The sequence below is a fragment of the Scyliorhinus torazame genome, chromosome 3 (assembly GCF_047496885.1).
Source record: "Scyliorhinus torazame isolate Kashiwa2021f chromosome 3, sScyTor2.1, whole genome shotgun sequence".
NCBI classification, from domain to species: Eukaryota; Metazoa; Chordata; class Chondrichthyes; order Carcharhiniformes; family Scyliorhinidae; genus Scyliorhinus; species Scyliorhinus torazame.
Genome location: NC_092709.1, coordinates 181,642,366 through 181,664,216, shown reverse-complemented (window position 1 = coordinate 181,664,216; position 21,851 = coordinate 181,642,366). Strand labels below are relative to the sequence as shown.

The 21,851-nt window shown below is 44.9% G+C and overlaps 1 protein-coding gene across 4 annotated transcripts in view; it reads left to right on the top strand.

The window, feature by feature from the left end:
- Positions 1-21,851, top strand: part of arap2 (ArfGAP with RhoGAP domain, ankyrin repeat and PH domain 2) — a 604,005-nt gene that overhangs the window by 286,654 nt on the left and 295,500 nt on the right. For all 4 annotated transcript variants that reach the window (XM_072496549.1, XM_072496548.1, XM_072496547.1 and 1 more), the window contains 4 exons: positions 3,016-3,203; positions 7,268-7,374; positions 18,640-18,839; positions 20,575-20,660. In XM_072496549.1, the coding sequence (XP_072352650.1) occupies positions 3,016-3,203; positions 7,268-7,374; positions 18,640-18,839; positions 20,575-20,660 (581 nt within the window). The remainder of the gene's footprint in view (positions 1-3,015; positions 3,204-7,267; positions 7,375-18,639; positions 18,840-20,574; positions 20,661-21,851) is intronic.

Sequence of the window (21,851 nt, the reverse complement as noted above, 5' to 3'; positions counted from 1 at the left end):
ATCAGGTGATGTTCCTGCAAGGAAAGTCACAAAGTATTAGTACATGACCTGGGCAATGGTCTGGGTACACTGAACACACTTTAATTTGCTTATCTGGATGAATGTGCAGTGGCTCCTCACATTTCTTTCACAGACCCACCTTCCTCTCAGCACAGGCCCGCTCCAACTCCTCCCCTGCAATCATCATGGCTCTCTCCTTGAAAGGGTCCGGACCTTCAGCTCGGGCATGCCACTACCCGTCTTCTCCCTCTTGTGGCTTTTGTGGCCAAGCTTATCCTACAGGAACAGAAATGGGAATGATGTGAGCTGGTCGCCTGGTGAGGCGGTGGCATACTGGTATTGTCATCGGACTAGTAAACCAGAGACCCAGAGTAATGATCTGGTCTCCCAGGTTCACATCGCACCACTGTAGATGGTGAAATTTGAACTTGATAAACAAATCTGGAATTAAAAGTCTAAAGATGACTGAAAGCATTGCCAATTTTCAAAACCCAACTGGTTCACTAATATCCTTTGGGGAACAAAATCTGCCGTCCTTACCTGGTCTGGCCTACATGTGACTCCAGGCCCACAGCACTGCGGTTGACTCTTAATTTTCCCCTCGAGGGCAATTAGGGAAGGGCAATAAATGCTGGGCTGGCCTGTGATGCCGATGTCCCATGAACGAATAAATAAATATTTGCATGCTACCTGGCATGTGTGGGCACCGTGCGTGAGCAGGGAAGGGTTCCAAAGAGGCTGCCAGGTAGGGAGGGCATGAGGAAGCTTGTGGGAGGTCGTGTGCTGTGGCCTTGTGAAGTGGCAGCTTGTGGGATCGAGGTGACATTCCGAGGGCTGACGGCAAGATGTAATGCAGAGAGGAGACCGGGAGCACTTACCCGAGCAGCGCAAAGTAGGTTACTCACCACCTTGTGACACTGCATCCCCATCCTCTTGTTCAGGCTGCTGACACTGACCAGTACTGCAAACGTCTCCCAGCCAGGGTTCATCATCTTGTTGGACGGTCTCCTGCCAGTCTAAATGTATATTGTTGCCCGTCTCTCCTCCGTGGCGTATGGGTGAGAGCCTTCTCTGTTAATCAAGGAACATGTTCCTTGCTGCCTCCTGCCTGAAATGAGACCAAGTGCTATGCAGCAACAACTTCATTAAAAAAAAACCTTACTCAGATGATCCCCTGAGGCGGGCAAATCAGACACTTTTTGTGCCTCAAAGTGGCTAAAAATTTAAGTCTGGATTGAACTGCTGGGGCAATCGCACTGGTTTTGCACCGAGATTGACACTTTCCACCTATATCCAATGTATCCATATCCAACCATTCTGTGGAGCTGCGTGCCGGAATTCCATTAACCAGCTGCAATACCATCTCTCTGCTATTGTTGGTTTAATTTATTACACAGATAGATCTCTGCTGTGAGAGATCTTATGGTAGATTGCAATTTGAACTTCAAATAAACCACAGTATAACATACATGTTTGCAAGAAGTAACATTTGGTAGCTCCAAGCTATACAGTGGAGCTGGCAATATCTGGCAATGGAGAATACATAGTGAGCTTGAGATCTAGTTTAAACTTTTGAGTATAAAATATATTGCTGAACATTCACGTCTTGACATCAGAACAAGCTGCAGTGTTACATGATACTAAAGTCACCTTGCTTGTTAAGTCACCACATTTGCAGTATTCACTGAATTATAATGTCTTGGTTTAGTACAGAATTCCCTCAGTGGTACATCTTGAGCTCTTGACCTTAATTGAGCAGCATGATGCATAACAACATTTTTAATTGCATGTTAGCTTTAACATTACATTTGACACTTATGCTCTCGGTTTATCTCCCCCCCACTTATTTACTTTTAAGCAGAGAAATGTAAATTTGTTGCATGAGACTAATAATCACTAAGCCTACCCAGCCTAGCTTGTTTTATTCAGACATTTTACCCGTGTTGATGAAGTGCTTCATTGCTGTTGTACCATGAACTAGAAAGATGGAGTGAGGGAAGGAGTGGTGGTGGGTGGGGCGGAGGGGGCAGGTTGGTTTAGGGTTGGGGTTGTCCCTGATGTTGACTGTTTTATTAGTGATGCACAGGTCATCCAGTTCGCATTTTCACTACACCTTTAAAACCAATCAGTGTGGGCGGAGGGGGCAGGTTGGTTTAGGGTTGGGGTTGTCCCTGATGTTGACTGTTTTATTAGTGATGCACAGATCATCCAGTTCGCATTTTCACTACACCTTTAAAACCAATCAGTGATTATTTGGAGTTTTTCTTCCCCCTGGAGCAAGATGGTCAGGAAATGATACATAGAACAAACAGAATCCAAAATTAAGTTAAGGGGAGTGGCACGTTTGAGAGTGAACGGAGAAAATAATTTGGATCCCGATTGTCACCTTCCATGTCGACTCAATCCAGTTAAATGTCAGCTTGACTCAGTGCCAGCACTCTTGATTCTGTTGGGAGGTGGAGGCTGGGTGGTAAGGGGTGGGTGATGAATGCAACAGATTTGCATTTGCTATTCTGAGTATCAATGAGGCATTAAGGGCCGCCAAACGGGGATTGGTAGACTTAATAACTTTGAAACTTTTCAGAATATTTGGAAAGAAAAGTGCAAGATAAGTGATAGTGTTTCAGGGAGGAGGTATGAGATTTAATGCAGACCACCTGCCTCAGATTCTCACTGTACTGTGGTGATCCTTGCTGAAATGCTAACACAAGTGTTTCAAAATTATTAATTTCAGGAGTATAGCTTATTCTTGTATTAACATCACAACATTATTGAAACATCCTCATGCTATCAGCATATTCTAGCAGTAACTGCCAGTGTTCTTTGTCCCGAATTGTAAAGGTCTGTGCTTGGAACTGGGAACTGAACATTTGGTTCTTAACTCCCGTTGCCACCTCCACCCATTTTTTTCAATAGAAATCTTGTTTGATAGATTAATTCCAAAAAAGAAACAAGTACTTTAGAATATTGTGATTGAATAAAGTCCAACTGAGTTCCTGTGACTTTCTTTGACAGATGATAGAGATGACTGGATTGACACACTTCTCAGTGCATTAAAATCACAGCCTAACAACCTTTCACAGTTGAATACTCGATGCGTTGTTACATCTGATAAATCTGGTCATGTTGAGCTGAGGGGTTACAAAGCTCGAATTTTTGTTGTATTGAGAGGCAGCAACATATGGCTTTACAAAAGTGAGCAGGTAAGACAAAACATTTTTGTTATTCCAGTTACTATAATTCAGTTACTATAATTCATTGCATCAGTCAACCCATCGTTTCCATTATCCATAACAGTTTACTTACTTCGGGCACGATCTACTTGAATGGGGACCGAGTTCCATAGCGTGAGATTAGCCGGGTGTTTACCGGCACTGCTGAGAAACACCCCGCTATCTAACAGCCATCCGCGTAGATCAGGGGCCTCAGTGGGAACTGCACTTAGCCTCGTTCTCTCCACTGAAGTGCTCCGCTCGCTGGATCTCCTTAGTGCAGCGAGAGATAAATTGCGCCCCGATCTCTTGAGGCCCAGATGTGAACCCTCCTCCAAGCCACAACTCACTATAAGCCCCCACCACTCCTCTCCCCCCCCCCCCCCCCCCAGCATTTTCTCTCACCTGAAGCACATCCCGCCCGATCACCACCGTTCAAAGAATGCTAGCTTAGCATCCTAGCAGTGCCCCTGCCAGCTGACAGTGTCACCTGGGCACCTTGCCAGGCTGGCAGTGCCAGTGTGCCACCCTGCCAAGAGAGCATGCATATCGGGGCCTCCAATCCCCCGGGGACCCCCATGAGTGTCATTCTGATTGATCCCTAGTTTATGGAGACCACTACTGAATGGCACTCGCCCGAGGTCTCCAAGGCGAGGGAGTTTGATCCCACGCCTTGGTTAGATCTCGGAAACATTGGGAACGCATATTAGAGTGAGACTAGCTGCAGATTTACTGGAAAGTGATCCAGCCTGCAATGGGCAGGGTTCACATCGTGACATTTCACAAGATCGTGTTAGATATCGCGAGGCATGGTGGGATGGGTAGATCCCGTTAGTGGGATCTCCTGGCATCTACCGGTTGCATCTTGCGTGCGATGCTTTTCGGGCACAACGTGACCGGTGGATCCAGCCCTTGGAAGGAAAATGGTGGCAAGTAGCTTCCATTCTGTATGAATTGGGAAGCTGGTGTTTGTGGTAGTACCAGGTATTGCGGTACCTGAGAGGCCGACGCCATTGGTTAAGACCCTGGAGTCTACCATTGGCTGTATGACGTAGCTCCGCCCTGAAGGCAGGGTATAAGAGATGGTGCCGTCCCAGCAGCCTTCACTTTCTGTGCCAAAGCTGCTGGGGTAAAGCTCTAGTGCATTAAAGCCTCAGTTACTGATTACCTTCGTCTCGAGAGTAATTGATTGCGCATCAGTGTTCTGGATAAATGCACTTGTGCCTGACAATTTTGAGGTGATTAACCCAGGGGACATACGATTGTACTTGAAGGCACTTCCACTGTAATGGTCGCTGGATTCTAAATGGAAACATGGTTAGCATGTTCCCCTGGGATTTGTTGGGTACATTGTCCAAAACTAACATAACAATCACTTGCTCAGTTTATAGTGAATTTATCATTATTAGCCAGTCGATTGCAAGATCTCCAGCATCATGTCAGACCAAATCGCAGGTGATCTGAGTGCGAAAGGCTAAAGATAGCCATGCTTTTTAAAATTTATTTTCTGGTTGTTTACACTCAACCATAGGTTAAGAGTTAAAAAATTAAACACAGATTTTGCTACTTTTTGACATCACATTGATTTGGTGAAGTGAAGAGTGAGCAACAAAAGGTGCCAACACCTTTGAACTGAATTACTTGCATACAGTAAAGAAGTTGATTCTGTTCCGCGTGAGCTGTTTCTAAAATAAATGATTTGTTTAAAATATTTAGTTTCTTACTTATTGTCGGTTCTTTTAATCTGATTTCTCAATCTACCTTAGCCAAGTCACCTCTTATCTCTGTTATTGGTTTTGCTTTAATGCAAGACCCTAGTTTCAGATTGAACACCATCGCTCTGTTCTGTCAGATGGTGATCGTTCTTACCATGTGGATCATTTACTGTAAGATTACTACTGAATCCTGTTTCATTGCACAATATTAGATCTAAAATAGCCTGATCACTGGTTGGCACCTCAAGATAATGTTCCAGATAATTGTCTTGCATGCATTCCATGAACTTGCCTTCCAAGCTACTTCTGTCAAATCGGTTTGCCCAATCTATGTGAAGATTAAATTCATGGTTATTGCAATACCTTTGTGACATACTTCTCTTGCATATTAATTTATAATCTGTCCAACACTAATTACTGTTGAGTAGCTATTCTCAGCAATGTTTTCTGTCCTTCATTATTTCTCAGCTGTGTCTATACTGATTCTATTTCCTATGATCTTTTTATTAAATTTTACAGTACCCAATTCATTTTTTCCAATTAAGGGGCAATTTAGCGTGGCCAATCCAGCTAGCTTGCACATCTTTGGGTTATGGGGGTGAAACCCACGCAAACATGGGGAGGATATGCAAACTCCACACGGACAGTGACCCAGAGCCGGGATCGAACCTGGGACCTCAGCGCCGTGAGGCGGCAGGGCTAACCTACTGTGCCACCATGCTGCCCTAATTCTATTATGTTCTGCACTAAGATCTCACTCCTGTCTTGAGAGCTACATATATATCAGGCCTGCCCATCTCCTTTTCCATTTTGCCTAAATTTTCTAAAAGTCCATAACCTGCTAATATTTACCTTGGCCATCCTGCATCGATATCTCAGTATTGTTGGAAGATAGACTGCCCTGCATTTAGCATTTATCAAAGTTAAGAATTAAACAGGAGTTCCATGATGTTCTTTTTGTGCTCTTATCACCTGCGATGCAGGCAGGGCAGCCCCCAACCCCATCCGATTTTTAAAATAAATTCAGAATACCCAATTTTTTTTTTCCAATTAAGGGGCAATTTAGTGTCGCAACATGCAGTAGCCTGCACATCTTTCGGTTGTGGGGGTGAGACCCGCACAAACATGGGGAGAATGTACAAACTCCACACAGACAATGACCCGGTGCTGGGATCTAACCCGGGTCTTCAGCACAGTGAGGCAGCAGTACTCCACACGGTCAGTGACCCAGAGCTGGAATCGAACCTGGGACCTTGGTGTCGTGAGGCAGCAAGGCTAACCCACTGCGCCACCATGCTGCCCCATGCTAGAGAGATTTAAGAGCCACGTGAGTTCAGTCGATGGTGCCTGCACCTGTTGGAATCTGGAAATTGCAGCAAAGTGCTCTTGCTTCCTGGCTCATATCTCTGTGAAAGTTGGCAGAAATGGCATCTGTGACCTTCTCGATACATTTATGAGTGGAGGATTGCAAGATCCTGGACAGATTCCAATTGGAGCCCTGGAATAAGACACTGCCATAGCAATTGAGTGCAGTGGTCACTTTTACTGCCACTGACAGTGGATGCACTCCGAGTCTCTGTGGTGTCAAATCTTGCAGAAGGTGGCATAGGTGTGTGACCAGTTCCCTTTGCACTATTGCCTTTGATCCGAGGTTTCCTTCTCTCCGGCACTGTTGTCTTCTCCCCGCCCTACAAGCCAGCGCCAAAGAAGCCGGTGTGCAGACTTGCCTGTGACTGCCCCCTGAATCCACAGAGCCACTTCCTTGCATTGGGATCCTCATGAATGCTGCACTATGTTGTGTTTACTCACCTCTGAGTCCCCTGGAAGTTCAGATCGGCAGTTGCATGCCTTTTAAAACTAGTTGTAAATCACCGGGTTCTGACCATCGTGGCAACGCTGGATTTAAGTTTGACATCGGGGGATGATCCCTGTGTGTGGCCCCAGTAATTAGATGCAATTAAATTAAGTTTGTGACTTAACTGTGAAATGTGGCAGGCCTTTGACTGGGGAAGGGGACAAACGTGTCCTGGATTTAGGTCACTGGGAAATGCGCCGAGGGCCTTCTCGCAAAATTTTCCAATTTCGCCACTAAACATGTCCACTCCGACCAGGCATGGAAAATCCCGACCTGTGTGTCTCACTCTGGAAGAAGCCTATCCACTAATGTTCACAAGTTGACTGTTGGGTCTCAATGTAGCTCATACAGAAATCAAAGGAATCATCTAATTAAATGCTGAACTTGGGTCTGAGAAAACTGGAGTGCATCGTGATATATGCAACTGTTTGAAAGCTGTCAAATTACATTTGAAAGGAAATAATTAACTTTGTTTTATTTTAAAGGATTTTAAAGGTGGAATTGGAATTACAACGATTGACACAAGTGTGGCAACAGTCAAAGATGTTGATCGTAAAGGCTTTGAATTATCTACTCCATTCCGAAACTTCAGGTAAAATCTTTAGGAGCTGCACGGTTGATGACATTGAGTTCCCCACTCTGTTATGTTGTCAAATTAAATTATTGTTCATAGTCTTTCCCAATGAGCAGAATTCTTCTTCTTTGGAGATTGGCATCAAGACCCCTTGTGCATAACGGAGAGAAAATAAAGAATTTGCATTTATACAAGGTTTTGCTTGGCCACAAGGCACCCCAAAACACTTCACAGTCAAAGTGTAATTACTGTGGTAATGTAGGGAATGTGGTAGCCAGCAAGGTCCTGCAAACATCTTCGAGGAACCGATCAGATAATCTGGACTAGCATTGTTGGTTGAGGGATAAATATTGGCTGCTGTCAACAGAGAAGTTGCTTGTACCGCTTTGCAGAGTGCTGTGGAATTTTGTGCATTAACACTTGAAAATGAGCATCTCTGACAGTGAAGTGTCACCCGAGAGTTTGATCCAATTCTGAGAGAGAACTTTACAATAATAATAATCTTTATTAGTGTCACGAGTAGGCTTACACTAACTATGAACAATATTTGACCTGGCAGTGCTTGGGGCTCAAAATGAAAACAAGGGTTATGTTGCAAAATCTTTCTTGATGAAATAATGGCTTTATCCCAACATATATATAAGTTAATAAAAAGTATCTCCGAAACACGCAGTGCGATTTCATTAAAATTTGTTGGATCCCTTGCTACTGCATTGTGCATTTTAATTTATTAATATCATAAATGATTGTTAACTGCACAATTCCACAGCTGAAAGCATACAATCGGTTTCTTTATCTGGATTTTTTGCTGCATTTTGCATTAATACTGGGGTAGAAGTAGCCATTAAATTACAGTAACAGCAAAAACTGTTGAAGCGATATAAGTATTTCAGGAAAGAAAAACTATGGCTAATATGGGCAAGAACTTGAAGTCGTGAAATTCAGAATCTGTATATAAAAAATTTGATTGTCCATAACTTCCAGACCTGGATATTGTGAAAAATCTACTGCTTTACCCTTGTGGGTGCAGCAGCAAAGTCTGATTTTGAAAGCTGCATAAAAGCAACTGTTCTTGCTGCATTGTTGAGGGTTTTGTTCAGTGATTTGCCTCGCGCAACAAGAGATTGGTTAAAAAAATTGACTGTGCTGTCGCTGAAACAAGTTGTTTTTTTAAACAAGTGTGTGTACTAACTTCCCTCCTCAAAATCGAATGTAGAATCCTATTTCGTTCTATTGAACACTTCTGCATTTGTCAAAAATACCGATCTGTTAGACAATACACTCCCTATTCTTTACAGGTAACATAGAAACTCCTGATTTTCAGAGAAGGCGCAGGAGGTGATCAGTAATGTGTATTAACTGCAGAATATCACAATCTCAACCACAGATCATTGGAATAAAATTAATTTTTAAAAATGCGTGGAGTTTGGGAAGTGTTGGAATGCTTCATTAACACACTAACATGCCCAGTTGATTATGGAAATGTGTTTCCTTCACAACAACTATCCTTGGAAGTTGTGAACAAAGTTGCTACAATTCCATTGGGCTCTATATTGTATGCAGTAAGTATAACATTCTCTTACTGCAGGCTTTTATCACTATTTCCAATGTGCAGCTAAAAGAACTGAATTCCTAGATGTAAATTCCACATCAATATATACACTTGTGTAATCTCAGAAATATAGAACCTGTATATTGCTACCTGTGCCTTTTTTGAAGAATGCCACGCTGGTCAAATGCTTGCCCTTGGGATGTGGATTGTGATGGCAAAGGAACATTTATCATCCATCCCGAGTTGTCTTGAGGACATTAAGAGTTAATTATGGAAACATTCATACCTCGTCATCACCTCTGGTCCATTTTACTGTGGGACCGAGGGTCTGAGGACACAAATGGGATCTTGACTGTCATTTTGGATCAGAACCTCTATGGGTAATGGACTAAAGGTAAATGTTTAATTATCTTCTGGGGTACCCGAGGAACAGGAGTATTCCTGCTGGATTCACAAAAATAAGCTGGGCTCCAGCTGGTCCGGAGTCCCCACTCATCCACCACATAGCCTTGTAACCTATCTTGCCTGTGGTTACCGTGACCGGATCTTTAAAAAAAAAATTTAATATAAATTTAGTGCACCCAATTTATTTTTTCCAATTAAGGGGCAATTTAGCGTGGCCAATCCACCTAGCCTGCACATTTTTAGGTTGTGGGGGCGAAACCCATGCAAACACGGGTAGAATGTGCAAACTCCACACGGAAAGTGACCCAGAGCCGGGATTGAACCTGGGACCACGGCGCCGTGAGGCAGCAGGGCTAACCCACCGCCACCGTGCTGCCCTGCCCTGACCTGATCTAAAGGCTTCAGTTCAGCAAGCAGCATATTGGGACACCTGGCTGCCCCTCAGCTTGCCTGTAAAATTTAAATGAAGTCCAATCCGCAAACTCCTAGCGGCCTACAAGATGCTGCTGCTGGTCAGCTGCCTAAAAATGTGTGTCGGTGTGAACTTCTTGTCACGGCAAATCTGCTTTGTTTACAAGGAAATCTTTTTGTGTGAAGGAGATTCATTCATCCAAAGTAAGGAATCAATGTTGTTTTCATTATTTCGTTGTTTTATTAGGTTGGGTTACAGGAGAGCAGTAACTGTTTGGCACAGCCCTATGCACATTGTGTTCAAAAACAGTGCATTTATCTGAATGACAGTACTAAACTGATAAAGATGGGTTTGCAATTCTGCTCTATGAATAAAGGAACTGGATAAGTCAGCACTTTTCTCTGACCTTGCTCTTCCCTGATCCAGCTTTTTAAGAATGTCCCAAGTTTGGGCATCAGGTTTCTGATTCAGTTGCAAGAAATGTCTACGTTGTTGGCTTTATAACAATTTTTCTGGTTTGCTGAGCATTTTCCTTCTAGTCATGTGATAAGTTTATTGTGGAGTGTATGTGAGCAGGGTTTGGCTGCGATTGCTCTGCAGTTGTTTCAGGGTGGACAGTGATGGGGAGAGTTGGGTTCTCTTGACAAATTTGTCTCGATTTTGGTTCAGTGGCTACTTTACAAAGCTCAACTAATTTGCTTAGTTGACCATTTGGACGGAACCAATGTTTGTTGCACCAAGTCTATTCTGATGCAGTGTTACAAATCTTGTTGTGGTCGATTTAGTAACAGGTCTGAGAGGGACTCTAATGCAGGATTTTCAAGTATCTGCTGACTTTGTCCTTGTTTTCAGTTTGTATTTGACTGACTTCCATTTTGAATTTGAGAAGCTAACTTTTAGAATCTGTGAATCCCTGCAGCAATGCAAACGAGTGATTCTGGGCAATAGTTGGCAGTTGGAAAACCGTTTGAGCTGGACAGGCCAAAAATCTTGGAGAAGATTTTCCCTTCTCAAATCCAAGTGTTGGCCCAGGTGAGAAAATCTGAACACAGCCATATTGTGCAGCAATTGGATGAAGGAAAATCCGGAAGCGTGATCCATACTGTCAGGTTGGTGGGGCTTGACCGGAAAAAGCCGGGAATGCCAAGAAAGGACAACCCCCTCCCCCATACAGAGAGGCCCCCCACCCTCCATCAAATGGAGAACTCCCCACCTTCCCCAGCAGGGAAGATGCCCCCCATGGACCTGGGCACCCCCTTCCCCTCAATCCCCATGGTGCTCCCCAGAGGGGGCTGCTCCTGGCACTGCCAGGGTCAATGGAGGTCTGATCTCTGACCCCTCAACATCTCTGTCAGTATTTTAAATTCCACCCATGAATCGAAAAACAAAGCTCATTCTTTAAATGCACACCGGCTGCGTTTTTGCGTCCGTGTTTGCAGCGAGTGCAAACGGAGAGGTGGCGCAAAATCCCGCAAGACTCATCAAACAAGAAACTCGCCGGCGAGATGCCGTGGCGCGGTTGTCCCCGCCCCCTTCACTGACGGAATGAGGTTCCTGCCCAGGAATGTCAGAAGGCTCTTTTAAATAAATTATGATATCATTGAAGGACTTCATGCCGTATCATCCCCCCCCACATTGGAATCCCCCCTCCTCGCCATCACGACATCACATCGGCGAGGTTTACACCAGGTTTTTTTAAAACGGGACCAGGCGAAGGGAACGTGTCAGTCGTGCACAGGTACATATAGGCCCCAGGGGGAGAGAGACATGCCCAGGCAGTACCTTGTATTTCCCCCTGGCAATGCCAGGAGCAACCCCCTACCCGGGAGTCCTCTCTGCCTGACTGGAAGCCAAACCTGTAAATCAGGTTGATGCTTTTTGAGAAAGCTGTCGAGCAAAAGAAAACTTGTTTCTTTTTTTACATTTTTTTTTAAGAGTACCCAATTCATTTTTTCCAATTAAGGGTCAATTTAGTGTGGCCAATTCACCTACCTTACACATCTTTGGGTTGTGGGGGCGAAACCAACGCAAACACTGGGAGAATGTGCAAACTCGACACGGACAGTGACAAAGAGCCGGGATCAAACCTGGGACCTCGGCACCGTGAGGCAACAGGGCTAACCCATTGCGCCACCGTGCTGCCCTGAGAAAAAAAAAAACTTAAAATTTCACAGATGATCTTCCGGTGGTGGCTATGTGGTGAGCAGTCATACAGGCGGTGACTCCTGCCAGGATATTTGTTTTTTGGCCCTTTTGCCCAGTTTATGGGCAATTCTTTGGAGAATATTGGTGTAGTTCGATTGAATAAGATCCCTCTTATGAATAATGTCTGGTCAATATAACACAAGGCAGAAGTCAGGCTCTGAAGTTCCTTGAGCCTCAGCAGCAGGGAAAATGGCGAAGGTTTCTACTGCATTGTTGGCCCCTCAGTGGTCAATGGCGATGTTGGTTAGCTCCTTCACCGGCGAATTTAAAAAGCAGCGGCAGGCAGTTGCTGAGGATCTGAAGAAGGCAATGGAGAGAGCTTTGGCCCCAATTCGAGCGATCATGGTCAAAATGAACCGGTGGAGAGAGGTACAGGGGGCAACAATGCAGAAGGTGGAGGTGGTGCTCTCTGACCATAGTGATCAGATTGTCCCTGGAGGCAGAGATGGTGTTGCTGGCTGAGGAGCGTAAAGTGCTGAAGGCCAAGGTTGACGATCTGGAGAATTGCTCCAGATTCCCGTACCAGCCTCCCTGAACAGGCGTCGGAATGTGGTGACTAGGGGCTTTTCACAGTAACTTCATTGAAGCCTACTTGTGATTGAGGCACGATCAATTGGACAAAGACAACAGTTGAATCCAATTGAGGCTTTATTGCTATCAGATGTGTGGCCTCCCACAGCAGCTGGCGAAATGGCTGCTAGCTGGGGAACACGCATATTTATACCCCGCCTCCTGGGCGGAGCCAGCATGCAGGGACTACCGGTGAACCTGTAGTACAGGTCGTACCGTTCAACACCTAATACAGGTTCAACAGTGGTTTACCACATTCACCCCCTGTTAAAAATTGAGTCCGGCGGCGGTGGTGGATAACTATATACAACCATGAGTTAATATTCACAAGATTTGAACAAACAAATATCCTTTGATGTCTGGTGGACCGGTCAGAGGTTTGGCCGGTCCGGGGCTTTGATGTTCCTCTGGGAGCGACGCCGTGGTGTCGGCGTTGTTGGTACTGATCTTGTCGAAGGTGACTCCGGGTGCGTGCCGAAATCCTCTGCATCGTCGGGCGTAGGCAGAGGGGGGATGGACGGTCCTGGGGAGGGCGTGCTGTTGGGAGCGATGGGGGAGGGGAGGGTGGCGCCCGGGGTGGAATGGGTGTGGGGGTGGAATCTGCTGGTCCCTGAGGGAGACAGTATCCTGGCGGCCGTTGGGGAATGCCACGTAGGCGTACTGGGAGTTTGCGTGGAGCAAGTGCACCTTCTCCATCAACGGGTCCGCCTTGTGGAGTCGGACATGCTTACAGAGAAGCACGGTTCCTGGAGCTGTGAGCCAAGTTGGGAGCGACACCTCGGATGTGGACTTCCTGGGGAAGGCAAAAAGACGTTCATGGGCTGTATTGTTAGTGGCAGTGCAGAGTAATGAGCGAATGGAGTGGAGTGCATCAGGGAGGACCTCCTGCCAGCGGGAGGCCGGAAGATTTCTGGACCGTAGGGCCAGCTGGACGGCCCTCCATACCGTCCCATTCTCCCTTTCTACCTGTCCGTTTCCACGGGGGTTGTAGCCTGTTCTGCTGGAGGCGATACCCCTGCTGAGCAGGAACTGACGCAGCTCATCACTCATGAATGAGGATCCTCTGTCACTGTGGATGTAGGCGGGGAAACTGAATAGAGCGAAGATTGTGTTGAGGGCTTTAATGACGGTGGCAGACGTCATGTCGGGGCATGGTTTGGCAAAGGAGAACCTGGAGTATTCGTCGATCACACTGAGAAAATATGTGTGACGGACGGTGGCGGGGAGGGGGCCTTTGAAGTTCATGCTGAGGTGTTCAAAGGGACGGGAGGCCTTCACCAGGCGTGCGCGGTCCGGCTGGTAGAAGTGCGGCTTGCACTCCGCACAGACCTGGCAGTCCCTGGTGATTGTCCTTACTTCCTCGACAGAGTAGGGCAGATTTCGTGCCTTTATGAAGTGGTACAACCGTGTGACTCCTGGGTGACAAAGGTTGTCGTGCAGGGCCCGGAGTCGGTCTACCTGTGCGCTGGCACATGTACCTTGTGATAGGGCCTCTGGGGGTTCGTTGAGTATGCCAGGGCGATACATAATCTCGTAATTATAGGTGGAGAGCTCGATTCTCCACCGCAAGATTTTATCATTTTTGATCTTGCCTCGCTGTGTGTTGTTGAACATGAAGGCTACTGACCGTTGGTCAGTGAGGAGAGTGAATCTCCTGCCGGCTAGGTAATGCCTCCAATGCTGCACAGCTTCAACGATAGCTTGGGCCTCTTTTTCGACGGATGAGTGCCGAATTTCTGAGGCATGAAGGGTGCGGGAGAAGAATGCCACGCGCCTGCCTGCCTGATTGAGGGTGGCGGCAAGGGCGACATCTGATGTGTCGCTTTCTACTTGGAAGGGCGGTGTCTCATCTACAGCGTGCATTGTGGCTTTGGCAGTATCAGCTCTGATCCGGGTGAAGGCCTGTTGGGTCTCGGCCGACAAGGGAAACTGGATGGACTGTATGAGTGGGCGGGCGTTGTCCGCATAGTTTGGGACCCACTGAGCGTAGTACGAAAAGAACCCCAGGCAGTGTTTGAGGGCCTTGGGGCAGTGGGGGTGGGGGAGCTCCATGAGGGGGCGCATGCGGTCGGGATCGGGCCCCAAAACTCCGTTCTGGACCACATAGCCGAGGATGGCTAAGCGGTTCGTGCGGAACACGCATTTCTCCTTGTTGTAAGTGAGGTTTAGGAGAGTATCGGTGTGGAGAAATTTATCAAGGTTGATGTCATGGTCCTGCTGATCATGGCCGCAGATGGTGACATTGTCTAGGTACGGAAAGGTGGCCGTACCGGTTGACCATTTGGTCCATCTTCCTTTGGAAGACCGAGGCCCCGTTTGTGACGCCGAAGGGGACCTTAAGGAAGTGGTATGGCGGCCGTCTGCCTCGAAGGCGGTGTATGGACGGTCCGATTTACGGATGGGGAGCTGGTGGTAGGCGGATTTCAGGTCTACCGTTGAGAAGACCCAGTACCGCGCAATCTGGTTAACCATGTAAGTTATGCGTGGGAGAGGGTACGCGTCGAGCTGCATGTACCGGTTGATGGTCTGGCTGTAGTCCACGACCATTTGGTGTTTCTCCCCAGTTTTAACCACTACCACTTGAGCTCTCCAGGGGCTGTTGCTGGCCTCGATAATACCCTCCCGAAGCAATATTTATTACCATGTAGGCACATACCCTTGTGAAAAGGGGGGATGTCATGATATCCACATCAGCATATCATGGTGCAATCACACACACACATTGATGGACAGGTAGTTGGACCAACCAACACACACATAACATCGCAGCCAATCACCAGTGAGAGCACACGCACTATAAAACAGGGAACACCACAGTTCCCGCTCATTCTATCAGGAGATAGCTCAGAGCACAGAGCACCACTCAGACATACACCATGTGCTGAGTGCCTCACCAAGATAGTGCTAGGGCTGGGTCCACAGGTTAGCTGGTGAAGTACGAACCACAGCCAGAAGTTAATAGTTATTATTGTACAGAATAATAAAATAGAGTTGTACCATCCACAACCGTGTTGGTTCGTTTGTGTATCGGAACACCCAACACGACAGGGATGACCTAAAATTCTCAAAGACTATGGAGTTTGTTTGTTCTTTGTTAAGTTCATCTGTATTTGTATTTTTTGTGGGATATTTGTAATGTGGGGGAGGGCTGATTGTGCCTAGGCTTGTTGAGAGGTGGCTTTTCTGGGTGAAGTTGGGGTTTGTATATTGCACTGTTGGGAGTTTTGTATTTTTGGGGGGGAGGGGATGGTGTATTGATTTTCCCAACTGTTCTGTGTTAAGGTTTCATTTGGGTCGGGGGCCTGATCACTGATGTACTGTTTAGTTGACTTTGATTTCCACTCTGTGCAGGGGTCGCCCTGCTAACAGTACAGAGAGTTAATGGGAGTGGAGAGGGGGATGAGACCTGCAGCTGGTTACCATGGGGTGTTTTTGTTGTTTTTTCAAGATATGGAGCTTAGGCTTTTTGTTTCTGTTTGGTTTGCGTTTGGGGAGAGGGGGACTTGTTTTTCTCTTGGTTGTTTGATTTTCAGGGTGGCATGGAGCAGGCAGGATGGGTGAGGAAGGTGGGAGGGATGGACTGCTGACAATGGTAGTTCCTTGTTTTTGGACTGGCTTTATGGGGGTTGTGGCGGCCATCTTTGGTGGGTCCGGAGCTGGAGTAGTTTGGGGCACTGCTGGATTGCCTCGCAAGGTGGTTATGACTGATTTTGGGTTAAGGAGTGGGGTTGGAGGCCCCAGGTCTGGTTGATAACATGGCATGTAATGGGTTTAAATGGCCCAGTAAATTAGTCCTGGGTGTTTGCGCACATGAGTGGTTTTCCTATTTGAAAATCAAGATCAAGCAAGGTTGCGGAAGGGTTGGGTGGTGCAGGTTTTGGGTTTTGATTGCAAGGCGCGGGGGGGGGGGGGGGGCACTGTGTTGATTAATAAGAGGGTGGGTTTTTTCTGCGGTTAATACATTGGCAGACCCAGGTGGGAGGTATATAATCATCAGTATTGTTGGCGGAAATGTCGGTGATGTTGGTCAATGTGTATGCACCGAACTGGGATGGCACGACATTCATTAACAAGGTGCTGGCGTCTATTCCAGACCTTGATTCACAATGGATAATTGTAGGAGGGTTAGGGGGTGGACTTCAGTTGTGCTTTGGATCCTAAGTTGGATGGGTCGAGCCCCAAGTCTCTGAGTCCATCTGGGGTGGTAAAGGAGTTATCGGTGTTCATGGAACATATAGGGCGTGTATTTTTTTTTGGGGGGGGGGGCGGCACGCCCATTGAAATTTAAGCTCAGGAGGGATAAGGAGTTTTCTTTTTTTCCCCACGTCCATGGGATTTACTCCGGGATTGACTTCTTCATGGTGGGTAGGTCTCTTCTTCCTAGGGTGAGGAGGGTGGACTACTCGGCAATTGTTATATCGGATCATGCTCTATTTTGTGGGCTTGATGTTGGAGCTATGCTGCTCTCAGTAACCCCCATGGAGATTGGACAAGGCATTGCTCACAGATAAGGGATCTTGTGAGTGTGTATCCTCTGCAATTGGGGAGTATGTTTCATAGATTATCATAGAATTTACAGTGCTATGGGTCGCTGCCTGTGCGGAGCCTGCATGTTCTCCCCGTGTGTGCGTGGGTTTCCTCCGGGTGCTCCGGTTTCCTCCCACAGTCCAAAGATGTGCAGGTTAGGTGGATCGGCCATGCTAAATTGCCCTTAGTGTTCAAAAAGATTGGGTGGGGGTTACGGGGGTAGGGTGGAGGTGTGGGCTTGGGTAGTGTTCTCTTTCCAAGGGCCGGTGCAGATTCGATCGGTTGAATGGCCTCCTTCTGCACTGTAAATTCTATGATTCTGTGATTCTATGATGATTTTGGGCGTCCAGCTGGAGCTGTGCCCTTTGGTGGCCATTTTGGGAGTTTCAAACTCGCCAGTGCTGCATACAGGGGCGAACGCAGATGTCCTAGCCATCGCCTCGCTAATAGCCTGGAGACGAGTTCTGCTTGGGTGGAGGTCCCCAGTGCCGCCTAAGGCCTCGGCGTGGTTGGGGGACCTGATGAAATTGAGAAGATCAAGTATACCATGAGGGGGTCAGTGGAAGGGTTCTATTTCAGCTGGCATCCTTTCACTTCCTTTTTCAGGGAGCTGGTTACTGTCAGCTGTTAGGGAGAGGGGTTGTTTTTGTCTCGCTATTTTGTCTAAGGTTTTGCTTCGTGAGGGAAGAGAAGGGATTGGGTGGGTATTGTTGTTTCGTGTTGTAATGAAAATCTTGTCTGATTAAAAATATATATTTTTAAATTCACAGATAAATACCCATGTAACAATTGAGCTCAACTTTTTTATTATTTTATCTACAGAGTTATGTAAATTATCTTCAGTGTAACTTACAACATTGAGATAAATTATATATTTTAATATGTGCTTCTTCATTATTTTATAACATTTGTTGCATGTTGAAGTCTGAGTTGGCATCACAATATGATGTTCTTGCTGCTTCTAAAGGCTGAAATGAGATCCAGTGGGTGCACATGGTCATTCTGTACCTGGCAACAATCACCAAGCAACTGTTACCAAAAGCGTATCTGGATCTTGGGCAATGTTAGATCACTTTTTAAAAAAACACCGGGAATTGGAATTTTCTCAAAAGCACTCTAGAGCTTGTATTATCCAGGATAAGAAAAGTTGGAAAATTCTCAAAAATAAAACATTCACCTTTAAAAATGATGTATTGTGATTCTTGTTGGGAATATTCTATTCCTGGCTATGTGCCAGGATTCTCCGAATAGTTTCACTCAAAGTTTATTTGATGAATGTTGTACGTTTAATGTACTCTAAAGAGGCAAGTCTAAATAATGGTAATGTATTTTGTTTTAGTTCCTACAAGTGTCAGTGCGGAGAGAGCAAGTCAAATACTTTTAACGTTCGAGATAACCTGCATCCAGATGTATACAGCAGCTTTTTGAATATTGATGAGGTGTTAATGTTAGCAATGATGCATTTATTGCCTTACTGTAACAAGCGGGTTATAAAATATTGCCAGTGTAAAATGGGTGTTGCTCTTCCCAGTTTCTTATCCAACTAACTTAATTTGGCTTTGTACTATTAGACTGGATAATTAAAAATTAAATAGAAAAATCAATGTTTCAGCTTCACAGCGGAATCTGAACGCGAGAAACAAGAATGGATTGAAACTGTGCAAGGATCGATAGCAGAAAGCCTTTCAGATTACGAAGTGGCAGAGAAGATCTGGTTCAATGAATCTAACAGAAATTGTGCAGATTGCCGTGCACCAGATCCTGAATGGGCATCTATCAATCTCGGTGTTGTCATCTGCAAGAAATGTGCAGGTAATGGAAAGAGGACAAAGGGAAACAGCACATATCATAGCATCTTAGTTTGTACTGCTGAAGGTATTACACTTTACAATCATTCAGTAGCACTAGAGTACATCTTGTTCTGTGATCGTGGATCAACCCTATTTTTGGTGAGGCAAGTATATTTGTGAGGAATGTTCTTGCAATGGATTGCTGTAACCTTGGTGCAAAATCACTTGAATCCTGGATAATAGCATAAACTGGGTCTCCGGCAAAATGATGACGTTTGTTTCGGGAGACACTCTGGAAATTTCCTGTGCTTGTCTTTAGGGTAAAACTTCTAAAGGTAGGTTATTCACCTGTAATACTAGCACATCCAAGTGGCATTGACTGAACCAATCCAACAGGTCCAAGACTTTTAATCACCAGGTACATCAAAAAACACTTATTTATGCAGTATTTTACACTGGTTCACGATTCAATTCACCAGGTCAGGCCTTGACCATAATGTTGGACAAATTATGCAAATTTCATTTGTCATGTTGCAAAGATTTTTCCAGTGAACAAATATTTAAATGAGCATGAGATGACTAGTGCGCACAAATGGAACGATTAATTGGTTTGGTGTAGATTGTTTGTTATTTTTTTTAGTGATATTTTTTCTTTTTAATCACTGAACGTGTATCAAAAATGCTTGCTTTTTGTGATCAATCCATTATCAGCTGTCTTAATAAAACTGACCCATGTAACTGCTCTGAAAAACATCAAGGAAAATGGAAAGGAAGATAAATGATCACTTTCTCTTGCATCGTGTGATTACGCTGGTTCATGGAAGTTTTAATTTGTGATTATGCAAATTATCTTTATTGGAAATCTGAGCTGTGACCTGTCCGGCTCAAGTTTTGGCAGCCAAAATGGCAACTTGCTGCTGAGAGTCCTTTGCTTAGATTTTTGACCATCAATCCCTAAAGCGTTTTTTGTCTTCATAATTACCTTTTTAATTTGAAGGTTTTTTTCCCCTCTCCTAATAATTTATTTCCATTTTCATCAGCCAGATGTAAAAAGATTTATTCCCAAATTTTGATTTTTCATTCCAAATCTATACTGCCAAAAGCAATGGCACCACCACATCCTAACAACACAAAACTCTGAGATACAGCCATTTTGTCATTGATTTGCATGCCAAAACATCCAAACAAAATTAAATGTAACATCCAGCAAACATATATACAAGTACAAATGCAAAAAAAAAAAAATCACATTTTCCATATTCGTAAGCTTGTTAGCAATTACTTTACCATCCTCACTGCAAACTAATTGATGTGCCACAAAATTCTGGACATAAAGGTTGATTTTGTTAAATTAATTTAATTTAATTTGTTAGTTTCATAAAAATGTTTTGAGAAAGCTCCTTGAGCATTTAGCTATTTTTTTTTAGCACGGGTAATTCAGTGTTTCCCAAACAAAGCCATCTTTTGTTTTAAAATTGGCTGGAATTTTACATTTGATAAGTCAAAAATGTAAGTGCCTTTAAATTAGAAGTTGAAAGACAATTGCACAGGTGGGAGAAGTTAGGAAATTGAAGAGGAACACCTCTTTACATAGCAGAGGAATTCTTGGAACTTGGAACAATTCTATCAACACTAAAGAGCTGTCATTGTGAATTATGAATGCAGAATTCAATACTAAGTAATTAAGTACATCTTGATTTTTATGTTTTTGTCAATCTAAAGAAATAATAATAACACACGTGTTTAAATAAAACCAGGTCAGCATCGATCATTGGGATCAAATATTTCCAAAATTCGTAGTCTGAAGTTGGATACTAGTATTTGGAGTAATGAACTTGTTGAGGTAAGGAACCGTCCTGTATTAACAACTGGAACTTAAAAAATACTTTTTATAGTTTAATAGGAATATGTGCTTTTTTAAAAATAAAGTGCACTTTGACCAATTGACCCACTTACTCCAGTTGCATTTATTCTGCTGTCCTCGCCTTACAATATCCCATGATCCCCTCTTTGATCAGAAACTGCCATACCTTTTCCCTTGGCCAGTACATATTGGCTTTGGTAGCCTCGAGATGATTTATGTGCAATAAAACAAACAAAGAGAAATATAATGCGGATTATGAGACCACCAAATGGTTACCAGTCCACTTAAAACATACAGCTTCCTAATATCAGGCATCACACTGCCCCAAATATTCTCCTCGAGAAAATCCAGGAAATACCACAGCTGATATGGAGGATCGGTCATGATCATATTGAATGGCGGAGCAGGCTTGAAGGGCCAATTTGCCTACTCCTTGCTCCTATTTTCTACGTTTCTGTGATACTCCCACGACGATTCATCAGCGAAAGATCAATCTGGCCAAATCCTCTTCATGGCGGTTGCTGCCTCATGTCAAACAGAATGGAGAAGAATGCTCCCTCTATAACTGTGTCAACCTTCGTCACCTATCTTGATGGAAGGGCCCGAGAGCTGGGTAATAACTTGCATGGGACATGCAATGTGGAGTGATTGGTTTATCTGTGTCCTTGACGAGGACAAGCTCCCCCCATGGGGGCGAGATACCAGTACTTGTATAAAAGGTTAGCCAGTCTGGAACCGACCGACAAGCGAGTACTTGGTGAGGATCTACCGATACTCATGTATATAACTGTTGTAAAATAAATGTTGTTTACTTTTGCTTACTTTTGACTCCCCGAGACTTGTTAAAAGCTGCTCCACCATCTCTTATGTGAAGTCAACCATTTTAGATTTTAAGGTGTGGAGCTAATTGTCACAACCTGAGGGCGACATGTGGCGCAGTGATTAGCACTGGGATTGCGGCACTGAGGACCCAGGTTCAAATCCCGGCCCTGGGTCACTGTCCATGTGGAGTTTGCACATTTTCCCCGTGTCTGCGTGGGTTTCACCCCACAACCCAAAGATGTGCAGGTTAGGTGGATTGGCCACGCTAAATTGCCCCTTAATTGGGAAAAAAAAAAATCAGGTATTCCAAATGTATTTTTTTGTTACAACCTGGGAATTCAGGATCTT